The sequence below is a fragment of the Chionomys nivalis genome, chromosome 7 (assembly GCF_950005125.1).
Source record: "Chionomys nivalis chromosome 7, mChiNiv1.1, whole genome shotgun sequence".
Taxonomy (NCBI): domain Eukaryota; kingdom Metazoa; phylum Chordata; class Mammalia; order Rodentia; family Cricetidae; genus Chionomys; species Chionomys nivalis.
This window is the reverse complement of record NC_080092.1, coordinates 56,299,798-56,326,087: the sequence shown is the minus strand read 5'-3', so window position 1 is coordinate 56,326,087 and position 26,290 is coordinate 56,299,798. Positions and strand designations below refer to the sequence as shown.

The following is a 26,290-nucleotide window of genomic DNA, read 5'->3' as shown; positions in this document are numbered from 1 at the left end:
CTCCGCCCCTGGTCTTGGCTGCCAAGCTCCAGAGAGGTGAAGGATTGAAGGTCAGCAAACAGCCTCTACTGGATTGCAGGCACAGCCAGCGAAGTGCTTGCTGCTCTATCAGGAACGACAAGGTTTACAAATGAACAAGGCTGGACACTACAGCTACACGACCACAGAGTCCTAAAGTGATGTTAAAATCGGTGGGTTTCCAAGTACAGAGAAACCAGCAAATACAGCCAAAGTAGAGTGTGAAGGCCAGACCCAACTCAGCTGAATCTAGGGTATATATATTCAAAGCCCTGAAGGGGAGGCCCAGTACCTTGCTGTGAATTCCTCAAGCCAGTCCCCAGAGTATCAATACCCAGAATTTGAACTCTTAAGAGCAAGAAAACAAAAGCAATCCTATTTATACAAAATTTATTACATTTTGTTCAGAATTACAGTCTATCAACAACACAAGCACAAAACACAAAGGGGCCAGGCTGCTGAATGTCAGCAGCTTGTCTGTGGGGAGGGTCAGAGGTTCCAGCCTTTGGGGAATCTGAAGCAGAAGGAAGCAAGAAGTAACTAGGCGTAGAGATCCTCTCTGTCTGCAGAATAGACCTCACCCTCCTGCAGGAGGGCGAAGTTGAGGAAGTGGGAGGGCCTATGGACCTCATGGTAGAATTCCTTGGGGTTTGCCAGCTGCAGCTCATATTTCATGTTGGGATCATGCCGAACACCTTAGAGAAGGGGAAACGTCAGATGTTAACAAGGTCTCCCTGCCTCACCCGACCTGGGCCCTTGGGCAGTCAGACCCCAAGAGACAAGAGTGCTGGCTTCTGTCTCCACCAGACCACATACCCATAAAGTTGTAGTTCCAGGAGGACTGGGCAGGAACCATAAAGAAGCCGAGGAATCGGTCTGACAGGAGCATCTGGACCCTCTCGTAGTGCGAGGGCAGGTAGCCTTTGGGATTGTTGCCTTTGTCAGTGTTCTGCCGGCCCCACTCATAGCCACTGGGGGTCAGCTTGTAGGCTGTCAGTGTGCAGGAGCCTGGGGTGAAGCTGCGGGGGAAAGAAAAAGACAGGTTGAGTGCTCAGGCCACTAATCCAGGTCCTGACCTCAATACCTACCCTATAATATAATATCTCCACTCAAGGAGGCCCACACCCACCTACAGGTGATGATAATTGTCTTCTCGCCATCCCAGGATGGGTTGTCAGCCATGATCTTGGCATGAGTGGTGACATCTTGGGGTGATAACTGGGGAGACTCATTGGGTTGAGTGTGGATCCAACCTAAGGGTTCCATCTCCTGCAGGCAAAGAGCAATAAGGAGTGGTTCAACCTATCTGCAGACAAATGTCACCCATCAGGGTAACACTGCAGTAAGTTCAATTCCCAGGCTCCATCACCATCACAAACCTTGAGGTACTCATGCTGGGGCAGCTGGCTGGGCAGGTGCACAGTCTGGTGAGTGCCCCACTGCGGCACCATCACAATACAGCGGATCTCCTTCACCTGAGGGTTATCTGGAGGACTCACCCCATATAGGTATCCTGCAATCTAGAGACGAGGGGATCAGAAACTATTCTCAGTGCAATTCGGAGTGCCAGAATTTCTTACCATTCCCAAGAAAATGGTGGGTTTTTCAAAATACAGTCAAAAACCATTGGGACAGAATCATCTGGTTACTTGGTCAAAATGTTACACATAAACCCCATCCCAAACACCCCCATGATCTGGGAGAATCAAATTTGGGTTATTAGGTTTGGTGGCAAAGTACCTCTACCTACTAAACCCCAGGTCTTAAAAATTATCACTGGAGTTGGAGAGACGGATTAGTGGTCAAGAGTATTGGTTGCTCTTCCAGTGGACCTGAGACAGATTCCTGGCATCCACACTGTGGCTCACAACTGTCTGTAACTCCAGTTCCAGGGCATCTGACACTCTCTGCTGCCCTCCACAGGTACTGCATGCATATGACGCAGACAAAACACCCATATATATACATATGTGTGTATGTATGTATGTATATAAATAAGGGCTGGAGAGATGGCTTAGTAGTTAAGATCAGTGACTGCTCTTCCAGAGGACCCGGATTCAATTCCCAGAACCCACATTGCAGCACACTTTTATCTTCTGAGTCATCTGTGGCCCAAGGACAATTTCTGGATTTTTATTTTAAACCTTAACCATTTACTTATTCAGTGTATGCATATCCATGAGTATAATATGTGTCGCACTAGAAATGTGGAGGCCACAGGGCAATTTACAGAAGTCAGCGCTCTCCTACTGTATAGATTCTGGAGCTCAAACTGGCCAACAGACTTGGCAGCAAGCACCTTTACCTACGAATAATTTTGCCAGTCTGACATTTTCACACAAGTCTAGAATGGGTTTTCATTTATTTCTTTGAGAAAGTTTCATTTGGTAGCAGCTGGGCCACAGAAGCTGGCTCAGAGGCCTGTGCTACCATACCAAACTAAGACAGCCATCTGGGCTGGTAGTGAAATCTAGCCTCTGCACTCACAGCAACCTTCCTGCCTCGGCTGTCCAAGTGCTAGGATTAAGAAGTGTACCGCTCTGCACAGCTGTGTTTGGTGCTGTGGGAGGTTTTCTCAACACTAAGATTATCAGTATTTTCTAACAGTTTAGTATTTTACATCCATAGTTTTACTCTATTTAGATTTTACTTTTGTTGAGTGGTTTGAAAAAGGGCCCTGATATTTCCTATTTTAATATCATAAAGTATGCAGCAATAAATTTGACTATGCACATATTTGAATCTGTTATTCTCTGCCAATAAATTCTACTCCAATATTTTCTCTTAACTGTCATAGTTTGGTGAAATATTTTGATATCCTCTTGTTTGTGATGTCTCTTTTTCTTTCTTTTCTTTCTTTTTTTTATTTTATTAAAGATTTATTTATTTATTATGTATACAGTATTGTCAGTATTCTGTTTGCATGTGTGCCTGCAGGCCAGAAGAGGGCACCAGATCTCCTTACGGATGGTTGTGAGCCACCATGTGGTTGCTGGGAATTGAACTCAGGACCTTTGGAAGAGCAGTCAGTGCTCTTAACCACTGAGCCATTTCTCCAGCCCCGCCCCCCTTTTTTTTGTTTGTTTTTGAGACAGGGTTTCTCTGTGAAACAGTCCTGGCTGTCCTGGAACTTGCTGTGTAGGCCAGGCTGGCCTTGAACAGAGATCCACCGTCCTTTCCAAGTTACTCATTTATCCATTGAGTCTTGAAACCAGCCCCTCAAAGTTCGTGGAATTATCAAGTGAAATTTAGGCACAGACTCTGTGAGTTCAAGGCCAGCCTGGTCTATAAGAGTTAGTCCCAGGACAGCAAGGACTATAGGACTGTTACACAAACAAACTCTGTCTCAAAAAACCAAAGAAAAAAAAAAAAAAAGAAATTTAGGTACAGACTAAGTGGGCTCACAATATGGTCCGGTTGTGTGTATACTCACTTGGGCACGGAGATCAGATATGCAGATGAACTTCTTAAGCACATTCTTGGGAAGAATGTAAGTATATCCAGTCTCCTTGATGTCATCAGATGAAACATAAATGTGATTGGTCCGTAGATGCAGGTTGGCAGCAGAGATGGCTCTAAAGAACAGAAAGGAGCGTCAGCGTTTCAGCCCAAGCACACCCAGCACCATCAAGTGGCCTGTCCACCTGACATTCTTGCCCTCCACAGTACCTGACCCTCCATTCAGTCTTTGACGAGAAGGTCTGGGTTTCATAGTTGCTAGTGGTGGAGGTGATAATCTCATCGCCATGTTTGTTGACAGTTCGAGTCTGTGTGGCAGTGAGCTGTGACTGTTCCTTGGTCTGCTTCTCAATCTCAGCTATCTGCTGGCGCTGCTGTGACGGAGCTGAGATCTCCATTCCTAGGATGATGTCTCGGATTTCTGATTGTGTCAGGGATGCCACGTTCACGCTGTGGAGACACTGTCAGTTAAACGGGATCCCTCCCCCAGTCACTTTTGTCTTGATGGCAAAGTAGAACTGGGTAGACAGGACATACTTTGCCAAGATAATCTCAACAATTCTTTAATTTTTAATTTTAAATTTATTTACTCTGGGATACAGCACAGTGCAAGTACAGAAGTCAAAGGACAACTTATGGGAGGTTTCTCCCCCTTGTGGCTTCTAGGGACTGAACTAAGGATCTTTAATTGACACTTCTAAGAAAAGCATGACATGGGGATGCAGTGACACTGTGAAGAACCGCTGCACCCCAAGCAGTGACACAATAATGCACATGTACTTTGAGCTAGTCAGCATCTGCAACTCTTAACTCTTCTTCCACAGAAACTGCCCCAACTCTCAAAAATGGAAATCCCAAATTGGGTGGAGTGAGACACACCAATAATCCAGCACTTGGAAGGTTAAAGCAAGAGTATTGTTGGGAGTTCGAGGAGAACATGGGATCCATACAGAAAACAAGCGAGTAAGGAGTGCACCTATGCATCTATCTGCTCTCAGTAACCTCCACTGAGAACAAGCGAGTAAGGAGTGCACCTATGCATCTATCTGCTCTCAGTAACCTCCACTGAGAACAAGCGAGTAAGGAGTGCACCTATGCATCTATCTGCTCTCAGTAGCCTCCACTGAACAAGCGAGTAAGGAGTACACCTATGCATCTATCTGCTCTCAGTAACCTCCACTGAACAAGCGAGTAAGGAGTCCACCTATGCATCTATCTGCTCTCAGTAACCTCCACTGAGAAAAAGCGAGTAAGGAGTGCACCTATGCATCTATCTGCTCTCAGTAACCTCCACTGAACAAGCGGTCAACAGTGAGACCGCATATTGACTACATTTCTTCCTGAGCACCTCTGAGATGCTGTTTTTCTTTTGAGATAAGACCTCATGTGGCCCAGATTAACCTCTTCTAACTCATGTACTTGAAGATAATATTGAGTTTCTGATCCCCTTGCACGTACCTACCAAATGCTGGGATTACAGGCATGCATTACCAAACACAGCTAAAAAAATCTGAGAAACTTCTAAGCTTAAAAGTTCTAAACCCCAGAACCTATGCCCCGAGCAGCCTCCCTGACCCCTCCCCACTCACTTGTTCTTCTTGCCGTAGTCCGCCAAGATCAGGTCCTTGAGCTGCACCTCCACCTTGATCCACTCCTCGTCAGTCAGCGTGGGCCAGATGTGGTGTGGCTCTGTGATAGTGGTTTTGTCTGGCTTTAGGATCACCTTCGCCCGATCGTTGTTCACGTGCAAAGCACGCAGAATCAGGATGAGACGAGAGAAAGCCTAGAAGGAGATGTGGAAGAAGATGGAGATAGCAGCATTGTGGGATTCTCCTCCTTACTCTAGCCTCACAGCAAAGCAAGCATCATCTCCAAATTCCTCAGGTGCCAAGCCCTCACAAGTCAAAAGAGATATGCGTAGCTCAAGAACTTGAAAATGATCTCATCAAGGGGCTTGTGGAGAACCCCAAAACTCCTGGAACCAATTCCACCCCAGAGGGACCCTCTTCCTAAGGTGCCAGATTACCGTGTAAGATGAGATAGTTTTGAGCCAGTCATCGTAGAGGTTGAAGAGAACCATCTGGGGTTCTGTGGCTTTAAGGATGAGATCCCCAAACTTCTCCACCTTGAGACAAGCCTGGAAGGGGAGCTGGAGCTCCGATCCTTTGATCACAATGTTGGGGAAGTCCAGCAAGTGTACCTAAGGCAAAGTCCAAGGTCAGAGCGAAAGCCCAGAGGGCTCGGCCTACTCTCTTCTATTGTGTCCGCCTCTCTCACCTCCAATGGGTCCAGCATGCCCTTCCTGGTAACAATGATCTGTTTAGGCTGTTCCTCCACAGGCAGAGATCGGATCAGGGCAGCCACTTCCTCAGCTGTCTTCCACTTGGCCAACTAACAACCAAGAAAAACAAAACAAACTGAGTCTACCTTCCTCAATTAACTAGAAAAAAATCCTAATCTTGAAATAAACTGTTCCATGAAAACGGTTGCCAAACTTACAAATTAGAAAAAGGTACCTACATGTTTAATAATGAATTATAGTTCAGAAACAGCAAAATAAGACAGGGGACAGAGCAATGGTCCATAGCTCAAGAGCACTGCTCTTACGGAGGACCTGAGCTTGGTTCTCAGCACCCACACCAGGCAGTTTATAACTGCCTGTAGCTCTAGTTCCAGATTTGATTCTCCCCAACATGCTCATACACTCACACATAAAATTAAAACAAAATAATATTTATTTTTAAGAGACATGATCTCACTATGTGGGCCTGACTGGCCTAGAACTTAATATGTAGATCAGGTTGACTTCAAACTCACAAAGATATACTTACCTCTGCTTTTCAACTGCTAGGACTAAAAGCATGTACCACCATGCCCAGGCTAATAAAATCATTTTCAAAAAATATTTAAATAAAGCCAGGCAGTGATGGCACACACCTTTAATCCCAGTACTTGGGAGGCAAAGTCAGGTAGATCTCTGTGAGTTCAAGGCCAGCCTGGTCTACAGAGTGAGTCCCAAGACAGTCAGGACTGTTTCACAGAGAAACCCTGTTTCGGAAAAACAAAACAAAACAAAAACAAACAAACAAAAAGACAGAAAAGAGAAATTGTGGCTGGCTAGGTACAGCTCAGCCAGGCATCAAATGTCCAAGAAGCCAAAAAGGTATGGGGTATGCATTCTCTTTATAAAGATGGTATTTGGTTGCTCTCTCAGACAGAGAATAGAGGGAGAAATAAGCTTTGGAAACAGAAAGCCCAGTATGGAGGTAATGAAGACCTTCACATGCTTGGACTTCCTCCAAGGGAATATTTCCCTGGGGGTGGGGAACTGAGTCACTGAGTCAAGTGCTTGCCAGGCAAGTATGAGGCCAGAGTCTGAATTCCCAGCACCCACTTCAGTGTCAGGCATGAGCATAGGGCCACTCATAACCCTGATGCTCAAGAAGCCAAGTAAGTGGACAAGCTCTGCACTCAGCACTAGTACTTCATGGGTAGATTCACACAAAATAGTATCTCCGCCTCTTTTACTGTATGGAGCCTGCCTAGCCTCAAACCTATGGCAATCCTCTTCCCTCTGCCTCCAGAGTACTGAGATAGAGGCCACCACACCCAGCAATGCCATCTTTCAATAGAGTAAAGGGTATTTTTTTTAATCACACCTCCCCCTTACTACTACCAAGAATGAGAGAGAGCAATGTTCCATGGTCTCACTATCATGTCAGCTGCTTACCTGACCCAAACGCTTCTGTCCAGCCCACACAGATGTGTGGATTATCTTGAGGAAAAGTTGCCCCGTGCGTGGATTAAAGATGAAGATGGCCCCATTGATGGGTTTGGTTGTCAAGTTCCCCTCAAAGGTCTAAAGAACAATTATATTAGTTAACATGGACTAGCCATAACCACCCTGCCTTCATCCACTTCATCCACTCTCCAGGCATCTGAGGCCTGCATGCCCACACTCACCTTGTGGATAGTCACTCTATAGACATTGGTGTCATCCACAAACCAGATAATCTGGTTAGAGAAGAGTTCACCATAGTTCTGGGAGGACAGATAAGGCTCAGTGGGCTCCGATGAATACAACTGCAGTCCTTTGCGTATCCGCTCACGTAACACATACAAGGCAGGGTTTGCCTTCATGATCTTGGCCATGGCCTGCTGTATCAGAGGCTTGCTGCCTGGAAACCAGTTTCCATAGGCACTGTAAGGATGAAAGGGCCCAAGAACTTAAGCACAGGCAGAAAGCCCCAAGAGAAAAAGGTGAGAGTACAGCAGAAGGACGAAGCCGGTTGCCCAGGCTCGTGTGATGACTGCTAAGATACACATACGTCAAGATGCGTCAGTCAGTGACCGAAAGATAAAACCTTGTCTTAGCCAGGCAAACTAAAACTGGTATAAAAGGGCTAATGTGTAGGGTGGAGTGGCACACACTTTTAGTGCCAGCACTCGGGAGGCTGAGGCAGACAGATCTCTGTGAGTGTGAGGCCAAGCTGGTCTACATTGCAGGTTCCAGGCCAACCAAGGCTATATAGTGAGACTCTGCTTCAAACAAACGAAACCAAACATAGAAAGTACAGGGCTAATGGAAAACCCATGCTTTTAAGCCCTAACTCACCTGTGTAGATTGTAGGCCAGGTCAATGGCAATGAGCACACCTGTGGGTGAAGGGTAGATACTCATGTTGTCTGTGGTATAATCCAGGAATTTGGCCCGGGCATAGCGCTCAATATCGTGGGAATCATAGTCGCCCCAACGTAACTGGATGTCAATCCAGTACTTCTGTGTAGTTGTACTGTCCATCACATCCCTAAGGGCAGAAAAGTTCAGGTTTCCAGGAAACCACAGCACAACCAATGTCTCAGAATCCTAACAACTCCCAAACACTGCAACTAAATCTCAAAACCATCCCCTCCCCATTCAGGATCAGCAAGATCCTTAGCTACACAGGGAAGCCCTGTGTTGAAAACCAAAAGAAAAACAAAACAAAACAAAACAAACAAAAAGGTCAGTAAGACCCCAAGCATTCAGCAGATCTGATCGATGGTGATTACACGGTAACACTGGTTCCAAGTTTAAAAGAATATAAGCAAAAATTTGGGAATGGTGCCTACTCCTGTAGAGCATTTTGGGGGCTGAGGCAATAGGATTATAAGGTCAAAGCCAGAATAACAAAACAGAAAGGCAGAACTAATCCCTTAAGAAACATGGCTCTCATAGTAACACTAAGGTTCCTGAGTACCTAAAGCTGAGTCACAGAACACTTACTTGGAGTCTGCCAGCAGTGAGGGCCGGGAGACATTCCACTTATAGGAAGCGAAGAGTAGTATGTCCGCACAGGAAGAGTTCATCTTATAGGACTTTCGGGGATGGATTGTCTCCTTCTGTACTGTCTCGATTTCCAGTGCATCCAGTTCCTGGTCAAAGACCTGAAGTAAAGAGAAAAAGATTGTACCTGTACCTTATTACAGAAATTCACTTACAGTGAGAGCTGACAGAATTTAAATGAGGCAGTAAGAGTCTAATCCTTGGTGTGTCCAGGACAAATTTCCCATATTCAAAAAAGCAAGCTGGCTGGGCATATGGTGCACACTTTTAATCCCAGCACTTGGGAGGCAGAGGTAGGTGGGTCTCTAGGAGTGAGGCCAGTCTGGTCTACATAAGGAGATCTTAGCCAGGGCCACATAGAAATATTTTGTCTCAAAAAAAAAAAAAAAAAAAAACCAAAAAACAAAACACACAAAATCAAAACAGCAAGCTGATGTGACTCTGTGGTCCACACCTCCAACTGCAGCCCACCTGACATAAGTCCATCACGATGCTTTCATGGATCTTCTGCCACAGGTGAGCTCGGAATATCTGGATGAGGGAGATCTTCAGTGTGGGGATCTTGCCATGCATGAAGATTCCTGTCAAGTCCAGCTGCACCTGAAAGCCTACATATACCTGCCAGGAAAGAGATGACATTAGAGACCAGACAACACAGGAGGCCAGTTCTTAGGACAAAATAAAGGCAACAGAAACACCCTTTTCTTATCTCCCATGTGGAGGACTCATACTCACATTGGCTCGATTGATTGTTGGGGACCACCAGAGGGTGAATCTACGATTAGGAATCTGGTTTAACCCAGACCGCTGAGCATTGGTTAGCTTCTTCCACTTCATGGACTCCTCAAAGCCACTGGCTTTCTCCCTGAGGGGCAGAGGAACCAACTAAGATGGCGCCCGTCCATCTCCCAGATGCTCACAGGGACGACTGAGAAGCAGCAGCCCAGGAAAGGAGAGCAGCGAGGAGCTCAGGTGGCTGCGAGTCCTTACCAGAACAGACCTTCCCAGGTAGGGAAGTACGTGCCCTTGAAGAGAGTGTGCTCCAGAATGCCCTCCACACCACCCAGGGCCTGGATCATGTCTGTGCGGTAGTTGTTGAGGTTCCAGAGCTTGCCGTCATGCCGCTGGTGTGTCCACCAGAAGGGGTTCTGCTTCAGAACCTGGATAACGAGGCAAGAACAGTGAAGCTTCTGAGTGCCTACCAACCACATGACAGGGATGCCAAAAGCTATCCCGATTTGGAGAAATCCGCTCCATTCTCTACTCCATATACCTGGTACTGCTTAAAGTCAGTTCGGACACGCCAGCCCTTATCATAAGCCAATGTGTGCCGGTCCTTCTGGAAGAGGGTATTGATCCGTGGAATGCCTCGATCCCATGAATCTTCTAAATCTTCTAAAGTCAGTCGTCTGCCAGAAAAAATGAAGTTAACATCCTTTCTCATGCAAAGAGAAATATTCAACGTTCTTTGGCCAAGGACGAGCAGAATCAGTCTTAACTTCTAAAAATATACTCTGCCCATGACCTCCACATAAGACGCACAGTGTTAGGACATAACCCCCCGCCCTTAGATTGGTACACCTCCTGAATGCCCACCTGTTCTGAGCAATAGCCTCCTGTCTCTTGAGTGCATACTCAGCCCAGACGCGCTGAGAGTCAATGAACTCGCTCTCCCAGGGCTGTATGTAGCGGTACAAGTTGGGAATCAGTTGGTCTTCTTCATGACTCATTCCTGAACGGAAGTGTGTGATACCCACATCTGTTTGCTTAGACCACCTGATTTGGAAAGTCAAGACAAGAGATAAAAAGCAAAATCAAAAGTAATGAAATACCCACTTCTCTCAGAGTCTAAGAAGTGAGACTAACATGAAGGTTGTCAAGTAGGCTCTACCTGAGATCAGACTGGGGAATGAGCACGTGGCCCATTGAGAGCATGCCAAGCCCACCCAGCTCCTTAGGGGTGTAGAACACAACAGGGGGGAACCGACTTGGCATCTTGGAGTTCAATCCAATCTTGATACGTGTCTGGATCTTGTTTTCACACTTTACCAATAAGTCTAGGAGTTCCTGCGTGTTCACCACAGCCTCTCGAAAATATGTCATAAGGCCGATGAGAGCTGTATTCCACTTATTCACAATCTAAAGTTCGTGGGAAAGAGTAAATTCCACATGAGCAATGCAGGCCTTCCAGATCTAGTTAGTTACAACCCTAATACAAGAAAGCGTTAATCTTAAACTTATTAGTAAGTAGAAAAAACAAATGAATAAAAAGATGAGATACTAACTAAGACCCACTAGGATAGAAACAATCGTAAGAGAGAGATGATTGGGACACTTTGATGGTTCAGTGGGTAAAAGGACTGTAACCAAGCCTAAAGACTTGAGTTTAATTCCCCAAATCCACATAGTTAAAGGAAAAAACCCACTTCTACACATTTCTTCTCTAACCTCCACGAGCACTCTGTGGCACCCTGCCCCGCTCAATAAATGCAATAGAAAATGTTTCTTAGTGCTGGGCATGGTGGTGTGTGTGCATTTTATTGATTTTTTATTGAGCTCTACATTTTTCTCTGGGTGGTGTGTGTTTTTAATCTTTGAGCTGCAGGCTAGCCAGCAATACATGATAAAACCATGTCTCAAAAAACAAAGAAAGAGGGCTGGAGAGATGGCTCAGAAGTTAAGAGCACTGACTGCTCTTCCAGAGGTCCTGAGTTCAATTCCCAGCAACCACATGGTGGCTCACAACCATCTGTAATGGGGTCTGGTGCCCTCTTCTGGCCTGCAGGCACACATGCAGACAGAATATTGTATACATAATAAATAAATGAATAAATATTAAAAAATAAATAAATCTAAAAAAAGAGAGAAAAAGAAAGACAGACAGACAGACAGACACACACACACAGAGAGAGAGAGAGAGAGAGAGAGAGAGAGAGAGAGAGAGAGAGAGAGAGAGAGAAGAATGAGGAGAAGATGTCGACGACAGAGGCGGGAGGGACAGCTCAGTGGTGAAAACCTCTTGTTTTACCGGGGACCTAGCACCCACATAATCTGTAACCCCAGTTTCAGGAGATCCCATGCCTTCTGACTTATGTGGGCACCAGGCATGCACAGGGTACACATATATTCATCTAGGCAAAACAAAACACTCATGAAATAAAATATAAGGAAAAAAATAATACAATAAAAGCAAAGTGAACAAAATTTCACAAAATTTTTCATCTGTAATAATATACTGATACATAAAGGAAAAAACACTGGATTTAGAATAAGCTGTCAAACTTCTATTTAGTGATTTCAAATACACTATCCCTTTGAGACAAACAGAAACCTGTGGTGATGATCAGATCAAAGAATTAATCAGGAAGGCGACCTCAGGGTCTTTACAAAGCAAAGCTGTCGGTCAGACTATGGTTCTATTGCTCTATTTTCCTGAACTCCATCAAGGTCTTCTTTAAATGGTTCAGCCTGTATTTTAATCAGGAATATGACCAAAGAGAAGGGTCATACTCATGCTTGAGCTAAATGTATTGCACACACCTAAAGCAAGAGCGGTGGCACCCAAGGCGGTAGTGACATCAGGACTCTAATAGAATTGGAGAGAATGGAAAACAGACAGTGAAGGATACCTGTTGTCTCAGCTAGCTGGGAAGCTAAGATCGGTGGGTCACTTGAGCTCAAGACCAGTCTGGACAACATAGGAAAATCTTAATCTCATAACATGGGTCAGTGGCAGAACACTTGCCTAGCATGGGCACGGACTCAAGTTCAATCCTCAGCATAGCATAAAAAACTGAAAAGATAAATGGGCTCAGTGGAGTTAAGGGTTTTGATGCCTCTGACCCTACACAGCGCAACACTGACACCTGCACGCTGTCCTCTGACTGCCACACATTGGTTGTGGCATGTGTGCATTTGTGAGCACAGAAACAGCACAGATCAAGAAGGGGAGCATTAGGTGCATTCACCGCCAGCCCTCCTAGAAATTTTCCTTCTATTAACCTCCCCTGGGGAGGGGAGACAGGAATTAGAAGTTTTCTGGTGTGGTTGTGTACACACCTGTTGGTAAGAGTATGTATACACATGTATGCGAGGGAACATGTATATGTGGAGGTCTGAAATCAGGCAGGTGGCTTATACCTATAACCCCAGTTCTTAGGAAGCTGAGTCAGAAGGACAAACAGTTCAGTGCCACCCTGGGTTACAGATAAAGCTCGCCTCAAGCAGGCAAACAAATAACAAAACAAAGCGGGGAGGAGGGGAGTAAAAAAGTTCAAATCCAACATTATGCTCTTATAATCTCTAATAAAAGTCCTATTGGCTTACTTCATGCATTATTTCATTAATTTTCACAAAAACCCTGAGCTACAACTATGGTTACCCTCACTTTATAGATAAGGGGGTAAAGGGCAAGGGTGGAGGGCATGCCTGAGGTCAACAGAGCCAGCAATGCAACCTGACTCGAGATCATCCTTCACGACTGCGAAGCACCTCCTTCAACTCTCAGTCACCCTCCAACATCTGAGCAGGGCAGAGACAGGACTGCTGGAGCCTACTGGCTTCCAGTTGAGCTCCAAGCTCTATTCAAAGGAATAGGAAGAGGGTGACATAGAAGCACCACACACACACACACACACACACACACACGCGCGCGCGCGCGCGCGCGCACGCACGCATGCACGCACGCACACGCAAACATCCTTTACAGGAGGGACAGCAGGAATGGGAAGAAAATAAAAGAAGGTAATAAGAGAGCAATATGGGGGAAGTAGAAAAAGACAAGATCTCCTGAGTAAACTGGGGTAGCATGGTGACCTTGGGAGAGGGTTGAAGGGGAGCAGAGAAAAATGTAGAGCACAATAAAAATCAATAAAAAAAGAATAAGAGAGAGCAATATGGTTACAATACATTGTATACAAGGAAATCATACAAAACAAAAAAAAAAGGAAGAAAAGCAAATAAAACTAAAAAGCCAAAAACAAACAAAAAACACCAAAGCCCTGTTTTGACAGACGGCCCCTCTCGGAGGCTTCTAACCATTTACTCCAGTTCTGGCAAACTGTCCTCAATGTCTCCACTCACCTCCCATAAAGTCACATCCATACCACCTGGCTTCCATCCCAACTATTTCTGAAATAGCTCTAAGGTCACCAATGACGTCCTAACTGCTAATTCCACTGGCTCCTATTCAATCCTTCTCTAACCAAACTGTTCTTAGGCAACTGACATTGTAAACACCTGCTCAATTCCGGACATCAGTTCTTGACAGCCTCGACTCCCACATCCCAACACTGTTGGTTCTGGTCAGTACCCCTCAGTGTTCCCATCATCCTAGCCTGCCCCTCGTCTTCTCACTCTCTGCTCTTCCTGCAGTCTCACCCACCCTTGAGCTCTCAACCTTTACACCAACAGACTGCCAGGTCTATACCCTCCCCACACCGGGGGTATATGTATCTCAGGACATGTTTGCTTCTAACAGAGGGAATGTTACTGGCATCGGAAGGGTAGATGTCGGGGGTAGTGCCAAATAACACACAGAAACTCCCACAACAAATCAGCTGGCTGAAAATGTCCATGTCCACAAATATTTAACATTATTTTAGTCAGGTGTGTTGGAACACCCCTGTAATCCCATCACCCAAAAAGAAACTGGGCATAGCAGCACATCCCAAAGGCCCAGCTACTCCAGAGATGAAGGCAGGAGGAACACTTAAGACCAAGACCAGCTTGGTAACACAACAAGACTCCATTTCACCATGGGGATACAAAAGCCAGGTGTGGTGGCTGGTGCACACCTGCATTCTCAACAAGTGACAGGCTGAGGCAGGAGAGCTGCAACTTTGAGACCCTATCGCAACAACCCTCTTTCCATAAACTAACAAGCCAGAACTGACATTCTAAGCTATTAGACGGTAAAGAATTATAAAATTAAAAAGGTTAGGCAGTGGTGGCGCACACCTTTAATTCCAGCACTCAGGAGGCAGAGGCAGGTGGATCTCTGTGAGTTCAAGGCCAGCCTGGTCCACAGAGTGAGTTCCAGGATCGTCATGGCTACACAATGAAACCCTATCTCAAAAAACCAAAACCAAACAAAAACAAGTCCAAGGGAAAATGCAAAATAGATACTTTTGTTAAAATTAAAAACTTTTACTTTTGCCTTAATCTAAAATCATCAAAATAAAATACAGCATCAAAACCCCACAGATGGAGATTGATAAATTCTTGTACTGAATTCTCAGAAATAAAGCCCAACTGAGATAGATGATGATGCACGCCTTTAATCCCAGCTTGGGAGGGAGGCAGGCGGATCTCTGTGAGCTCAAGGCCAGCCTGGTCTACAGAGCTAGTTCCAGGACAACTAGGGCACAGAGAAACCAGAAAAAAAAAACCACAAAAGCCCAATTGAGACAACACTCTAAGTTGCCATCCCATAGAGCATGGAGATTAGTATATGAGGCAAAGCTGGGAAAGCTTGTGCACGCTCCAACCACGGGAGTTGAAAGGAACGAAGGACGGAACGAAGGACGGACCGAGAATGGCAGGGAAGCTGAGGTCGACGCTTAGGGTCCTACATACCTTGGTGAAGGTGGTGGAGCCAGAGGCCATTAGAATCTGACGCACTCGGTTATGGAAGCGTTGCATCGACTCATCATCCACACGCAGGAAACACTGCGCTGTCCTCTCCTTGGTAACCTAAGCCACAAAGTCAGTGTTAGCTTGTCCCAGAAAAGAGGGCCTGGCGACATGATTATGGCAGGCAAAGGTACTTACTATCAAGCCTTACTTCCTGAGTTCAATCCCCAGAACTCACACAGTGGAACTGACTACAAGCTGTCCTCCAACCTCCACACAGGTACCATGGCAATAAAAAAAAAGGTGAAAAGCCAACATGGTAGTGCATGAATTTAACCCCAGTACTCAGGAAGTAGAGGCAGGTGTGGATCTTGGTGAATTCAAGGTCAACCTGGTCTATATAGAGTTCCAGGCCAGCCATCACTATACAGTAAGACCTTGTCTCAAAAAATAAAAATTGAAAAAAAAAGGAAGGAAGGAAGGAAGGAAGGAAGGAAGGAAGGAAAAGGAGACAGCAGGGCATGGTGACACACGCCTTAATCCTAACCCGGGGGAATTAGAGACACAAATCTCTGACACGATCAGGGCCAGTCTGGTCTACAAAATGAATTCCAGGTCAGCCAGGGTTACAGAGAGACCCTGTCTTCACAAGCAAGGATTAACCGTGATCACCGTGAAGCTCAAACCGCCCAAGGCTAATGGAGCCGAAAGTGAAAGGCGTGACTGTTCTTCCCCCACTGACAGCACAGTTACAGGCGCAGTGAGACCATGTCCTTCCCAGACTGTACCTCATTCTGCAGGTTCCAGACCCCGTCCTTGTGGGTGAACTCTTCATAGCTGGTACGACACTTAGGCAGGATGCGGCACTCAAAGCCACACATGTTGAACAGCAGGTTGGGGTTGTCTTTACTGTACACGGACACAAAGCTGTTCTCCCACTGCACTGTAGTCACTGATCGTGGCAGCCGGTTTTTAATGTCCCAGAACACTGCCCGACCCCTGTCACAGAAAACATACTGACAATTCAGTCTGTTGGAGACATCTGCATTCAAAGACCAGACAGAAGGTACCCAACAGGCCTATATTTCTCCTACCCAAGACACAACCTCCTCAATATTAATTGCTTTCCGGGTCCTAGGACTGATGTCCTTTTAAATCCTACAAACCCAACTGAGACTCACAAGTTGACATCATGTTTCATGAGGCGCATGCGGGCATCCCGGGGCCAGCATTTCTTGTTATTGTAGCCAACAATGTTTTCATTGTTGGGGTCTGGATGCTCTGTCAGGTAACGCTGGATCAGATCCCGAGCCTCATCTGCTGTGAACCTACACAAGGTTAAGACAAGGTACACTGTTGAGTACACCACTCTAGACTTCATTTCACTTTACAGCCCCATCTCAACTGAAAGAGCCACTTCACAGGCAGAACACACTTCAGTGTTCTGCAGGTTACAGGATCTGTCCATGTTCTTTACCTGAAGAAAATATGAATGCGATCAATGTATCTACAGAAGAGTCGGATTGGGTGCGCAGCCTCAGTGGCTATGTCCTGGAAACTGAGAAAGTCATTTGGCATCTGAGGAGGCCCAGCCATCTCACTGGCCCGGTGTAATCCCAATACAAGCAAATCCATCACCAAGCCATAGTACTGCACAATGAACGAGGCAAACTGCAGGCCTCTGATGATCCCGTATGAATTTGTATGGTTCATGTCCTAGAAAAAAGAAGAAAAGAACCACAACTCTTAGATAAACTAAGGCTGGCTGTGTGGCAGGTGCTTCAGGGTCCAAGGTCCTTCGTTCTCCCTCAGCAAATCCTAACTCAACGGGTCAGACAAGTTGCTCCAGACGGACCTTATAGTTAATGACGACATTGTTCTTGGCTGTCATGTAGTCGGCTATGTTGTGGTCCACAATGAGCCGCAGCAGCCTGTTAAGCAGGGTCAAGTCGATCTTCTCATACATCTTCTCAAAGCGGGACTCCAGCATGACATTGCACTCGCCCTCGCTGGTCTCCCACACATCCTGCAGGTTATTGATGCCTAAAAAAAGCAAGACAGGGCTATAGTATATTAGAAACTCCTTTCCAGGTCAAGTAACTATAGCATCTCTCAACACATTCTAAAACTCTCTACCATCCATCCATCCATCCATCCATCCATCCATCCATCCATCCATCCAGGCTGCTACAAGGATCAGCTTTGCTTTTTTTCCTCCCGAGACAGGGTTTCTCTGTGCAGCTCTGGCTGTCCTGGAACTTGCTTTGTAGATCAGGTTGGCCTTTTACTCATAGAGCTGCCCACCTTTGCCTCCCAGTGCTAGGATTAAAGCCTGCGCCGCCACCACCACCACCACCACCAAGTAGTAGTAGTCACTCTTTTTCAAAAAAAGATTATTATTTGTATGTTTATTATGTATACAGTGTTCTGCCTACATGTATGCCTGCAGGCTAGAAGAGGGCAACAGATCTCGTTATTGATGGTTATGAGCCACCATGTGGGTACTGGGAATTGAACTTAGGACCTCTAGAAGAGAAGCCAGTGCTCTTAACCTCTGAGCCATCTCTCCACCCCCCTAGTTGAGTATGCAGCCTAGGTAAGACTTCCTCTGCTGGATGGTAAGTCCGGCAAAGCTTTACCTTGGCACCACTTGTAAACAAGAAGCGGAGGTGGTTCTGTGTCGGCAGGCTTGATCCAGGGCGGGAAAAGACGGCGTTTATCTGCTTCATACCACAGATACTGGTCCAGGTAGGCATCAGTTATTTTCTCCAGGGGTTCCACATCATACACTGGCACCAGGTGGCTATAGAGATCCATAAACTCAATGCCCACCTGTGGGAGAAGGAACCCAGCTCACATCAATTCACACAGCCAACCTGGCACCCTCTAGATGCCAAGAATAAATAGCACAGAACAAAAGAAAGCTCAGGGAACATCTCACTCACTTCTTTAAAGGCTCTCTGTGTGAGGAGGTGACGCTTGATGCGAGACAAAGCCTCGTGGGGGTTGTCGTAGGCTTGCTCAATCAGACCCAGCTCCTCCCTCTGAGACTGGTTTAACCTAGACTTCACACTGACAAAGCAAAAGTAAAGGTAAGTAAGAACCCGAGAAGATGCTAAACCAGAAAGGACTATACCTTTTTAGGACTCTGACCACAATGCCATTCCTCTGTTACCCTCCCAGCAGGAATCCTCCCAGCCATCCCTCACCTATAAGCTTCCTTGAGGCGCTCCAGAGCCAAGATGAGCAACTTAGTATCGTGCTTGTAGGAGAGCGGAGGGAATGGGATGGGAGAGAATCTGCGGCTTTCCAACCAATGCACGGTGGTAGTATACACTGCCACCGCTTCTTCTGCTGTAATGTAAGGCCCATCCTGCAAGGTGAACATCAAGTTAGTCTCCCACTACCATCCAGATGAGGACAAAGCATGATCCCCACTCTGCAGCCACCCTTACCACCCTGCCCTCACACCCAGCCTAGCAGGCCCAACCTTCAGGTAATTGTGCTGCCGCTCCTGTTCTGCCTTCAAGTACAGGCGGGTGAGGCGGCCCAGGTTCTTTTTGCAAACAGTCTTATCTACAGTGGCCCCACGGCGAATTCGTTCACGGTTGTAGTGGGCAGTATTGGTCCACCAATCAGCCTTGGCCTTAACATACCGAAGAATCATATTCTCTATAGGTGTTGGCAACCCTGGGACCTGAAAGGACAATGAAAAACAGGAGCAGAGCACAGGGTTTCACACCTGTGTCGCAGTGTAAAGGCAGACAGATCTCTTTTTTTTTTTTTTTTTTTTTTTTTTGGTTTTTTGAGACAGGGTTTCTCTGTGGCTTTGGAGCCTGTCCTGGAACTAGCTCTGTAGACCAGGCTGGTCTCGAACTCACAGAGATCCGCCTGCCTCTGCCTCCCGAGTGCTGGGATTAAAGGCGTGCGCCACCACGCCCGGCCAGACAGATCTCTTGAGTTTGAGGCCGGCCTGGCCTGCACTTACAGGTCAGCCAGGATAACACAGTAAAACTGTCCCAAGAAAGGAGGGGTGAGGGGTGACAGTCCTCTAACGGTACACTAATCCTAACCTGAGGAAGATGAGTGCCTATGCCTACCTTCCAGGGAATGTTGGCCTTCCAGCAGCGCCAGGCCTCACTGAGGTGCTGCAGAATTGTTCGGGCCTTGTTCTGTTTGATGCCCTCAGGCATCATGTCCAGGATATCATGCATCACCGCTGCCCTGAGTTCCAGGTCGAAATGGGACTCCACTCGCTGCTTCGTCACTGTCTTTGCCACCCCCTTTGAGTGACGACCTGGAAGGGAAGGGATGGCCCAGAGAGTAAACTAGTAAGTAGTAACTAGTGTCCATACGTTCCACACATGCTAAAAGACAAGCCACCTCAGTCACAGCCATGCTCCCGAGGAATTTCTGCTGCAAATGCACGATAGCTCAAATCCCACAGCGCAGGCCAAGAAGCAGAACACCACCAGAACAGAAACGAACTTAGAAGCAACAACAGACGACAAAAAAATGCGACAACAGGCACACCTGATCTACCTTTGAAGCAACGAGACAATGCGAGTAGAAAAAAAATCACTCACCTTCAAACTGCCGGGCCAGGAGGTTGCCCAGCCAGCGCTCTAGCAAAGGGGTAATTCCACGCATAAAAAACAGCCAGACTCGCCAGCCAGCAGCCCAGAAACCACAGCCAGGGCCTTTCCCTACAGGACCCTACAGTAAATCAGAAATCAGGAACATGAGCGAACAATTCTTTAAGGAAAAGACAGAAAAGTGGGTAGAGCTAGAGAAGGAAGAGCATCTGTGAGGCTGCTGAGGGGCAGGGTAAACGCTCATCTTGAACAGGAAAGCTTAGGAGAACTTCAGGGCAGAAAGTGAAGCTCCTGCATGGAACCAGTGGTAGGTCTGGGGGAAGTGCTCAGAGATTCAACAAGTTTATAATGACAGAGTCAAGAGATTCTCTCCAAGGAGGTCCGGGGAAAGAGCTCTAACTGCAAGGAAAAAGCAAAAGAGCATCTGGGAAGGCAGGCAGTGAGGGCAGGCTCGCACCGTGTTGAAGCGGTAGTAGATGAGGTGCTTCAAGTCCTTGCACATGCGGATCTGCCGCATCAGCTTGTACTTGTACCGATACATGCCGGTCAACTGCCCCACGTGGGCAAATATATACTGCAATCCATCTGCCAGCTGCAATAAAATCACCCATCAGACCTCGAGCCTGAGCCAGCTCCACAGCCAGCTCAGGCTTCACCCTGCCTCCCCATCTGGGCAGAGGTCTGGGCAACCTGGCCTCACCTGGAAGGCATCTACGTTGCCCAAGCGATACTGCACATGACTATCCACGACCAGCTTGGTTAGACGCAGCACTTCCCGACATAGATGGAAGGCATTCCCAAAACGAGATTTCTTTCTTTCCTGAGGAGGACAAGAACACAAAGAACCATTAACGCCAGTGGCCACAGAAGGAGGGATGGTACAGTGCATCCAACCCTAAGCCCAGCAGAGCGCAGAGGTCTGACGAAGGCACCTTAGTGGTGAGTGTCTTGACAGGCTTCAGGTTGAAGTTATAGTCCAAGTGCAGGTAGTTGAGGTTCTTCCGGTGAATGAGAAGGTTGAGCATGTTGTAGCCCTGGCGGCAAACCTGCAGCCCTACCTCCACCCAGTCTAGTTTTGTGGATTGAAAGAATTTGGTGGCTTTGAATGAGCGGAAGAGATACCTGGGTGAGAATAAAGAACAAAGTTAAAGCTGGCATACCGACACTTTACGACAGAAATTGTACAGGGGTCTCCAGCACCTTACCTCTTCTTTTGGGCTTTGGGAGGCCGATGCTTGAGGGCATTCAGCACATAGTACTTAAGCAGCTTCTGATAGGAGACTCGCACCTTCACAGGCTGCCCAGCAGGACAGTGTTCCCGATACCTGGTTAAATAAGCCCATCAGAGTTTTGCCTCCCTCTCCTTAGAGACACTCTGGGAAAGCCTGCGTGCCCACCCAGTCCTTTCTCCTATATTATGCCTCTACTACCCGACCCTTAGTAGAAACCTTACCAGTTCTTGACAAGGGGTATGTCCAAAGCCCGGCGGGTACGACCAGAGCGTAAGTTAAAGGGCCGCGGTGCCCAGAGCAGGGCTATGCCATTGGCTGTGTTGTCTGTATAGAGGGGTGTGTCCTTCAGGAAGGGCTCCACAAACTCTGGGAGTTCAAATTCCTCATCATCATCGGGCAGTGGTTCCTGGCTCTAAAAGAGAAATCCACAAGGATTCAGTCTCCACTAAATGCAGACTTGAGCAGAAAACTCTCTGGGACAAAGCACAGTGACTACACATGCCACGAAGACTGGGATGCTCGACAAGAGAAGTCCTAAAGAGCCTCCCAGAGGAGCTCCAGTATCATACAACAGGAGGTACCCACCGTATGCAGTTCCCACTAAACTCCAATGAGCTCAGGGAAGGGAGCCTGAAACTCCAGCACTTAGGAGGAGGCTGAGAAGAAAGGACTGAGTGCAAGATCAACCCAGAACGACACAGTAAATTTGTGTCCAAAAATAAAACAGAGGGTAGAGGTTACTGAGAGGCAGAAACCTGCCCGGCATGCAACAGACCCCAAGCTCAGTCTTTAGGACTCTCACTCCCTGCCATCCCCCAAAGCATGTGACTTCCTCTCACCTTGACTGAGTGTCTGTGAGAGATGGGGTTGATAAGAGGATCAAAGTAGAAAGCGGGCAAATCGGGGTCCTCAGTCTTGATGAACACAACGTTAGGAGTGTGGTACCTGTAAGGAAAGCAAGAGTCAGCCAAAGTTCTGCTCAGGCCCACACCAGAAACCAACTTTCTCCTGTTTAACTGCTATGTTCCAGGCATCTTACCAGGTCAGGTGGACGTGGTGTGGAAGGTTGTTATACAGGTAAGGAAAAGCAATCTTGTACTCAGTACGAATAGGCTGACGGATGATGATCTTATTAATATCATTGAACTCATTCCAGTCTTCATCCCTAGAACAGGAAATTAAACGAGTAGTCTAGTTCCATTGCTAGACAAGGATCTTTAGGCTAAAGATTAGATTTCAATACATACAAAGTGCTTAAAAAATTGACATTCTCGCCGGGCGGTGGTGGCGCACGCCTTTAATCCCAGCACTCGGGAGGCAGAGGCAGGCGGATCTCTGTGAGTTCGAGACCAGCCTGGTCTACAAGAGCTAGTTCCAGGACAGGCTCCAAAACCACAGAGAAACCCTGTCTCGAAAAACCAAAAAAAAAAAAAAATTGACATTCTCCACAACTTACTGTAGGTTGATGTCTCGAACAAGAGGTTCAAATTTGGGTCCTCCAGGAATGGCCATATTGAGTGCCTTGGAGGTAAAGAAGGCCTTCAGATCAAACAGATAGAAGTAGTTGTCATCCACCAAGTCAGTCAGAAGCTGATTGGCCAATCGGTAGAGAGTAGACATCATAGGCAGTGTAAACTGCCAGCGTTGGTAAGTGGAACCATTAACATACCTAGGGAAAAGATGGAGGGCCCATATCAAGTAAGCATTGATCCAAGCCACTTACCCACCACTCCTCACGGGATAGTTCCACTCACTTCCTACTATCTCTCAAAGGCTGGTGGTCATAGAACCAGTCCAACACAGGAGCATCCTCCTCAGGGTCCAACTCTAGCTGAATGGCTTCCAGGGGCTCAACATCCAAGATGTTGTCAGCATAATCCAGGGGCGGCTCCTCGTCATCAAATGGGGGGAACCGCATCCTCTTGAAATGCCTCCTGTCTCTTTTCTCTCGACGCATCATGATCCACATTGATCTAGAAGGCAAGACAGTTTCTACCCACGGCTCCTCCACTGCCACTGCCACCCCTGAGTACCACACCACCCACCACACTTCAGGCCTTCTCACCCCCACTGGGAGATGTAAACAGGCTCGATAACCCAGGGAATCTCGTTGACAAAGGAAATGGCGCCAGTGATGTGGTAGAGAACAGGCACGTCCCGAATCTGCTCCCAAGGCATGGGCATGTTCTCCAGGAGCTTGAGAACGGCATGAGGCATGTACTTGAGGGCTCTGCAACATGAGCAAGGAGACCATAAGAGACGACCAAGTCTTCTGGTATCTAACCCATGCTGATTGCCATAAATGATCACACGTTCCACAGAAAAAGCTGCCATACAGTCCAAAGCCCCAAAAGCTAGGACTCCAGTCCTTCAACTCCTCAACCTTCACTAGCACCACTGTCCCTGTCAAATGTCTTAGTTCCGCCACACCGTGACTCAGCCTCTATAAACCAACCGTTGTCCTTCAGAAGGCAGCTTCCTTCTGCCCTTCGTGTGAAAACCAACACATTCACTGTACTAGGCTGCAACCATTTGTCTCTCATCTGTCACGCCACTAAACTGTATGCTCTTAAAAGGAGAGAGGATCAAGTTCGAGGCCAGCCTGGTCTATGGCACAAGTTTCAAGAAAGGTCCAAAAAGCCGGGCGGTGGTGGCGCACGCCTTTAATCCCAGCACTTGGGAGGCAGAGGCAGGCGGATCTCTGTGAGTTCGAGACCAGCCTGGTCTACAAGAGCTAGTTCCAGGACAGGCTCCAAAACCACAGAGAAACCCTGTCTCGAAAAACCAAAAAAAAAAAAAAAAAAAAAAAAAAGAAAGGTCCAAAAGCTACACAGAGAAACCCTATTTCAAAAAAAGAAAAAAAAAAAAAAAAAGAGAGAGGACCAATAATGTCTGTTTGCAGCTATATTCTGAGCATCAAAAGCAATAACAATAGTAATAAATAATGTTTGTTGTTGTTTGAGACAGGGTCTCACCATAGGGCCCTGGCTGGCCTGGAACTCACTCTGCAGAACGCTAGATTCACCCGCCTCTGTCTCCCATGTGCAGGGATTCAAGGCCTGTGCCACCACATCTTGCTTATGTTGTTTTTAACGAAGCATCTCATGGAATAGTCCACACTGGCCTCAAGCCTGTGAGTCTCCTGTCTCTGCAACCCAAGTACCAGGATTATAGAGGTGTAGAGGCATACACTCCCATGGCTGCTTAGGAAATTATTTTTGAAATGAAACTTCCAAGGTTTCCCAATAACAACTCACTATCAGGCCAAATTTTTGTATCCAAATGGAATGCTAAGAGTCTCTGCAGCTTAGGGTTGAAGAATTAACAGTGGTAGAAAGAGCCCAGGAACTAAACACCCCAAACCCCCAAGTTCTGGTGACTGGAAAGTTAAAGGCAAACACAGTGCATACAGTGTCTCAGTCTGAGTGTCAAACAGTTCAGAATAACAGACATTTTACAATGACATTAGCAGGCAAAGCAGAGCAATGGCGTAAGTAGAAGATGTGAATCATATCACAGAATTCCAGTGGTTCTTCCTCAACTCTTATAACCACCACTATGTACAGTCAGGAGCATGGCGGCGCATGCCTTTAATCCCAGCACTTGGGAGACAGAGACACAGGAATCTCTGGGTTTGAGGCCAGCTGGTCCTGGTCTACAGCAGGGCAACATAGGGAAACCCTCTGTGTGTGTGTGTGTGTGTGTGTGTGTGTGTGTGAGAAAGAGAGAGAGAGATAGAGAGAGAGAGAGATTCCAAATGATATGAGAGAGATTCCAAGTGATAGTCCCTCTATCCACCACTTTTTTTTTTTTGTTTTTGTTTGTTTGTTTTTTTTTTGTTTTTTGTTTTTTGAGACAGGGTTTCTCTGTGGTTTTGGAGCCTGTCCTGGAACTAGCTCTTGTAGACCAGGCTGGTCTCGAACTCACAGAGATCCGCCTGCCTCTGCCTCCCTAGTGCTGGGATTAAAGGCGTGCGCCACCACCGCCCGGCTCCACCACTGTTAATATGGGGAACGACACCAAACTCCACATGAAATTATCCCAGGCTATTGCTTACCCCAAATAGACCCTTTTGTCATGGCGGAACTTCCTGTTGGTCATGTCTCCATGGTCTCGAATGATCTTCCTGACATGTTCTGGGGGCATGTCTTCCTTCTGAGCATCCACAAACCCAAATTTCCGCTTCTCTGCATAGCGTTTGGCCTGCAACTGCTGCCATTTTCGAGCTATAACGACACCTCGATTTAAAGAGCTGCACACCCTTTCCACAGTTATACCCACTCTTGCCCCTATGGTAACCGCCCCCCCCCCATTCTTTGGCACGGATACTCCCTGCTAAGCATCTTGCCATTTTACAACCCCCAAACCACCTGACATTTTTCCTAAGGATGTTTAGAAGCGAATGCTGTCTAATTCCTGCACTGTAAAGCAAGCTCCATAAAGGGGGCCCTCCAAAAAGGACTTTTGTCTCCACTGCTATAAAACACACGCGCGCACACACACTAGCTCCTGCAAACAACTGTTGCTTCCAATCTTTCAATGATTTGACTAAATAAAAAAAAAAATTAAACACGGCTAACAAGGGATCGGACCCCCGATGACCTGCCTACTGAGGATGAAGGGTACCCGCCTGCACGTTCCGGCCCGCGCGCGCCGTTCCCACTCGTCCGATTCCCACCCGCCCCTCACCTTTCTCCTGCAGCTTCTCCTCTGACATGTAGTCCGGCAGCGGGGCTAGAGGTCCGGGAACCGGGTTACCCGGCCCTCGGTAAGGAAACACTCCGGCCATGCCGGAAGAATCTGGGGAGAAGGAAGCCAAAACTAAGCCGCTAGGCCCGGGCCCACAAGGGGCAAATGGAATGCGTCCGGAGCCACCTGGCCTGCACGCCGGGCGAACTGAGCGCTTGCAGCCGGGGCCTGACGCTGCTCCTCAGCCCACTCTGCCCACCCGACCGTCTGCAGCCCAGCCTCGGACACCGGCCACCCACCTGTCGCCCCTCACTCAGGTAGCGGCCAGGCCCGCAGAGCAATGGCGGAAAGACGACGTCCGCTCCGCGTTCCCAACTCCAGGAAGTGCGCAACCGGGTT

General features: G+C 47.2%; 1 protein-coding gene across 1 annotated transcript; it reads right to left on the bottom strand.

The window, feature by feature from the left end:
• Positions 1-398: 398 nt before the first annotated feature.
• On the bottom strand, positions 399-26,270 carry Prpf8 (pre-mRNA processing factor 8). Its single transcript, XM_057774395.1, has 43 exons — positions 26,191-26,270; positions 25,892-26,002; positions 25,260-25,428; positions 23,268-23,432; positions 22,957-23,175; positions 22,659-22,871; positions 22,242-22,367; positions 22,042-22,147; positions 21,424-21,614; positions 21,176-21,295; positions 20,903-21,092; positions 20,671-20,790; positions 20,428-20,562; positions 19,962-20,091; positions 19,476-19,672; positions 18,866-19,072; positions 18,585-18,748; positions 18,321-18,447; positions 18,015-18,207; positions 17,231-17,418; positions 16,853-17,091; positions 16,557-16,703; positions 16,164-16,374; positions 15,379-15,495; positions 10,694-10,941; positions 10,399-10,578; positions 10,076-10,211; positions 9,793-9,962; positions 9,538-9,667; positions 9,274-9,420; positions 8,743-8,903; positions 8,093-8,284; positions 7,441-7,678; positions 7,208-7,336; positions 5,755-5,868; positions 5,504-5,677; positions 5,067-5,260; positions 3,688-3,927; positions 3,452-3,593; positions 1,398-1,538; positions 1,148-1,287; positions 835-1,037; positions 399-713 (listed from the first exon to the last, which is right to left on the bottom strand). Exons 2-43 carry the CDS (start codon positions 25,989-25,991, stop codon positions 559-561), a joined length of 7,008 nt encoding a protein of 2,335 aa, XP_057630378.1. The 5' UTR covers positions 25,992-26,002; positions 26,191-26,270; the 3' UTR covers positions 399-558.
• Positions 26,271-26,290: the final 20 nt, after the last annotated feature.

Excerpts from the sequence above, each read along its gene's own strand:
- Prpf8 (XM_057774395.1), bottom strand. The coding sequence starts at position 25,991 with ATGGCCGGAGTGTTTCCTTACCGAGGGCCGGGTAACCCGGTTCCCGGA. Across the intron at positions 22,368-22,658 it reads GTTCGAGACATCAACCTACA|GGATGAAGACTGGAATGAGT; the intron begins GTAAGTTGTGGA and ends TTCCTGTTCTAG. Across the intron at positions 20,563-20,670 it reads GCAACGTAGATGCCTTCCAG|CTGGCAGATGGATTGCAGTA; the intron begins GTGAGGCCAGGT and ends ATTTTATTGCAG.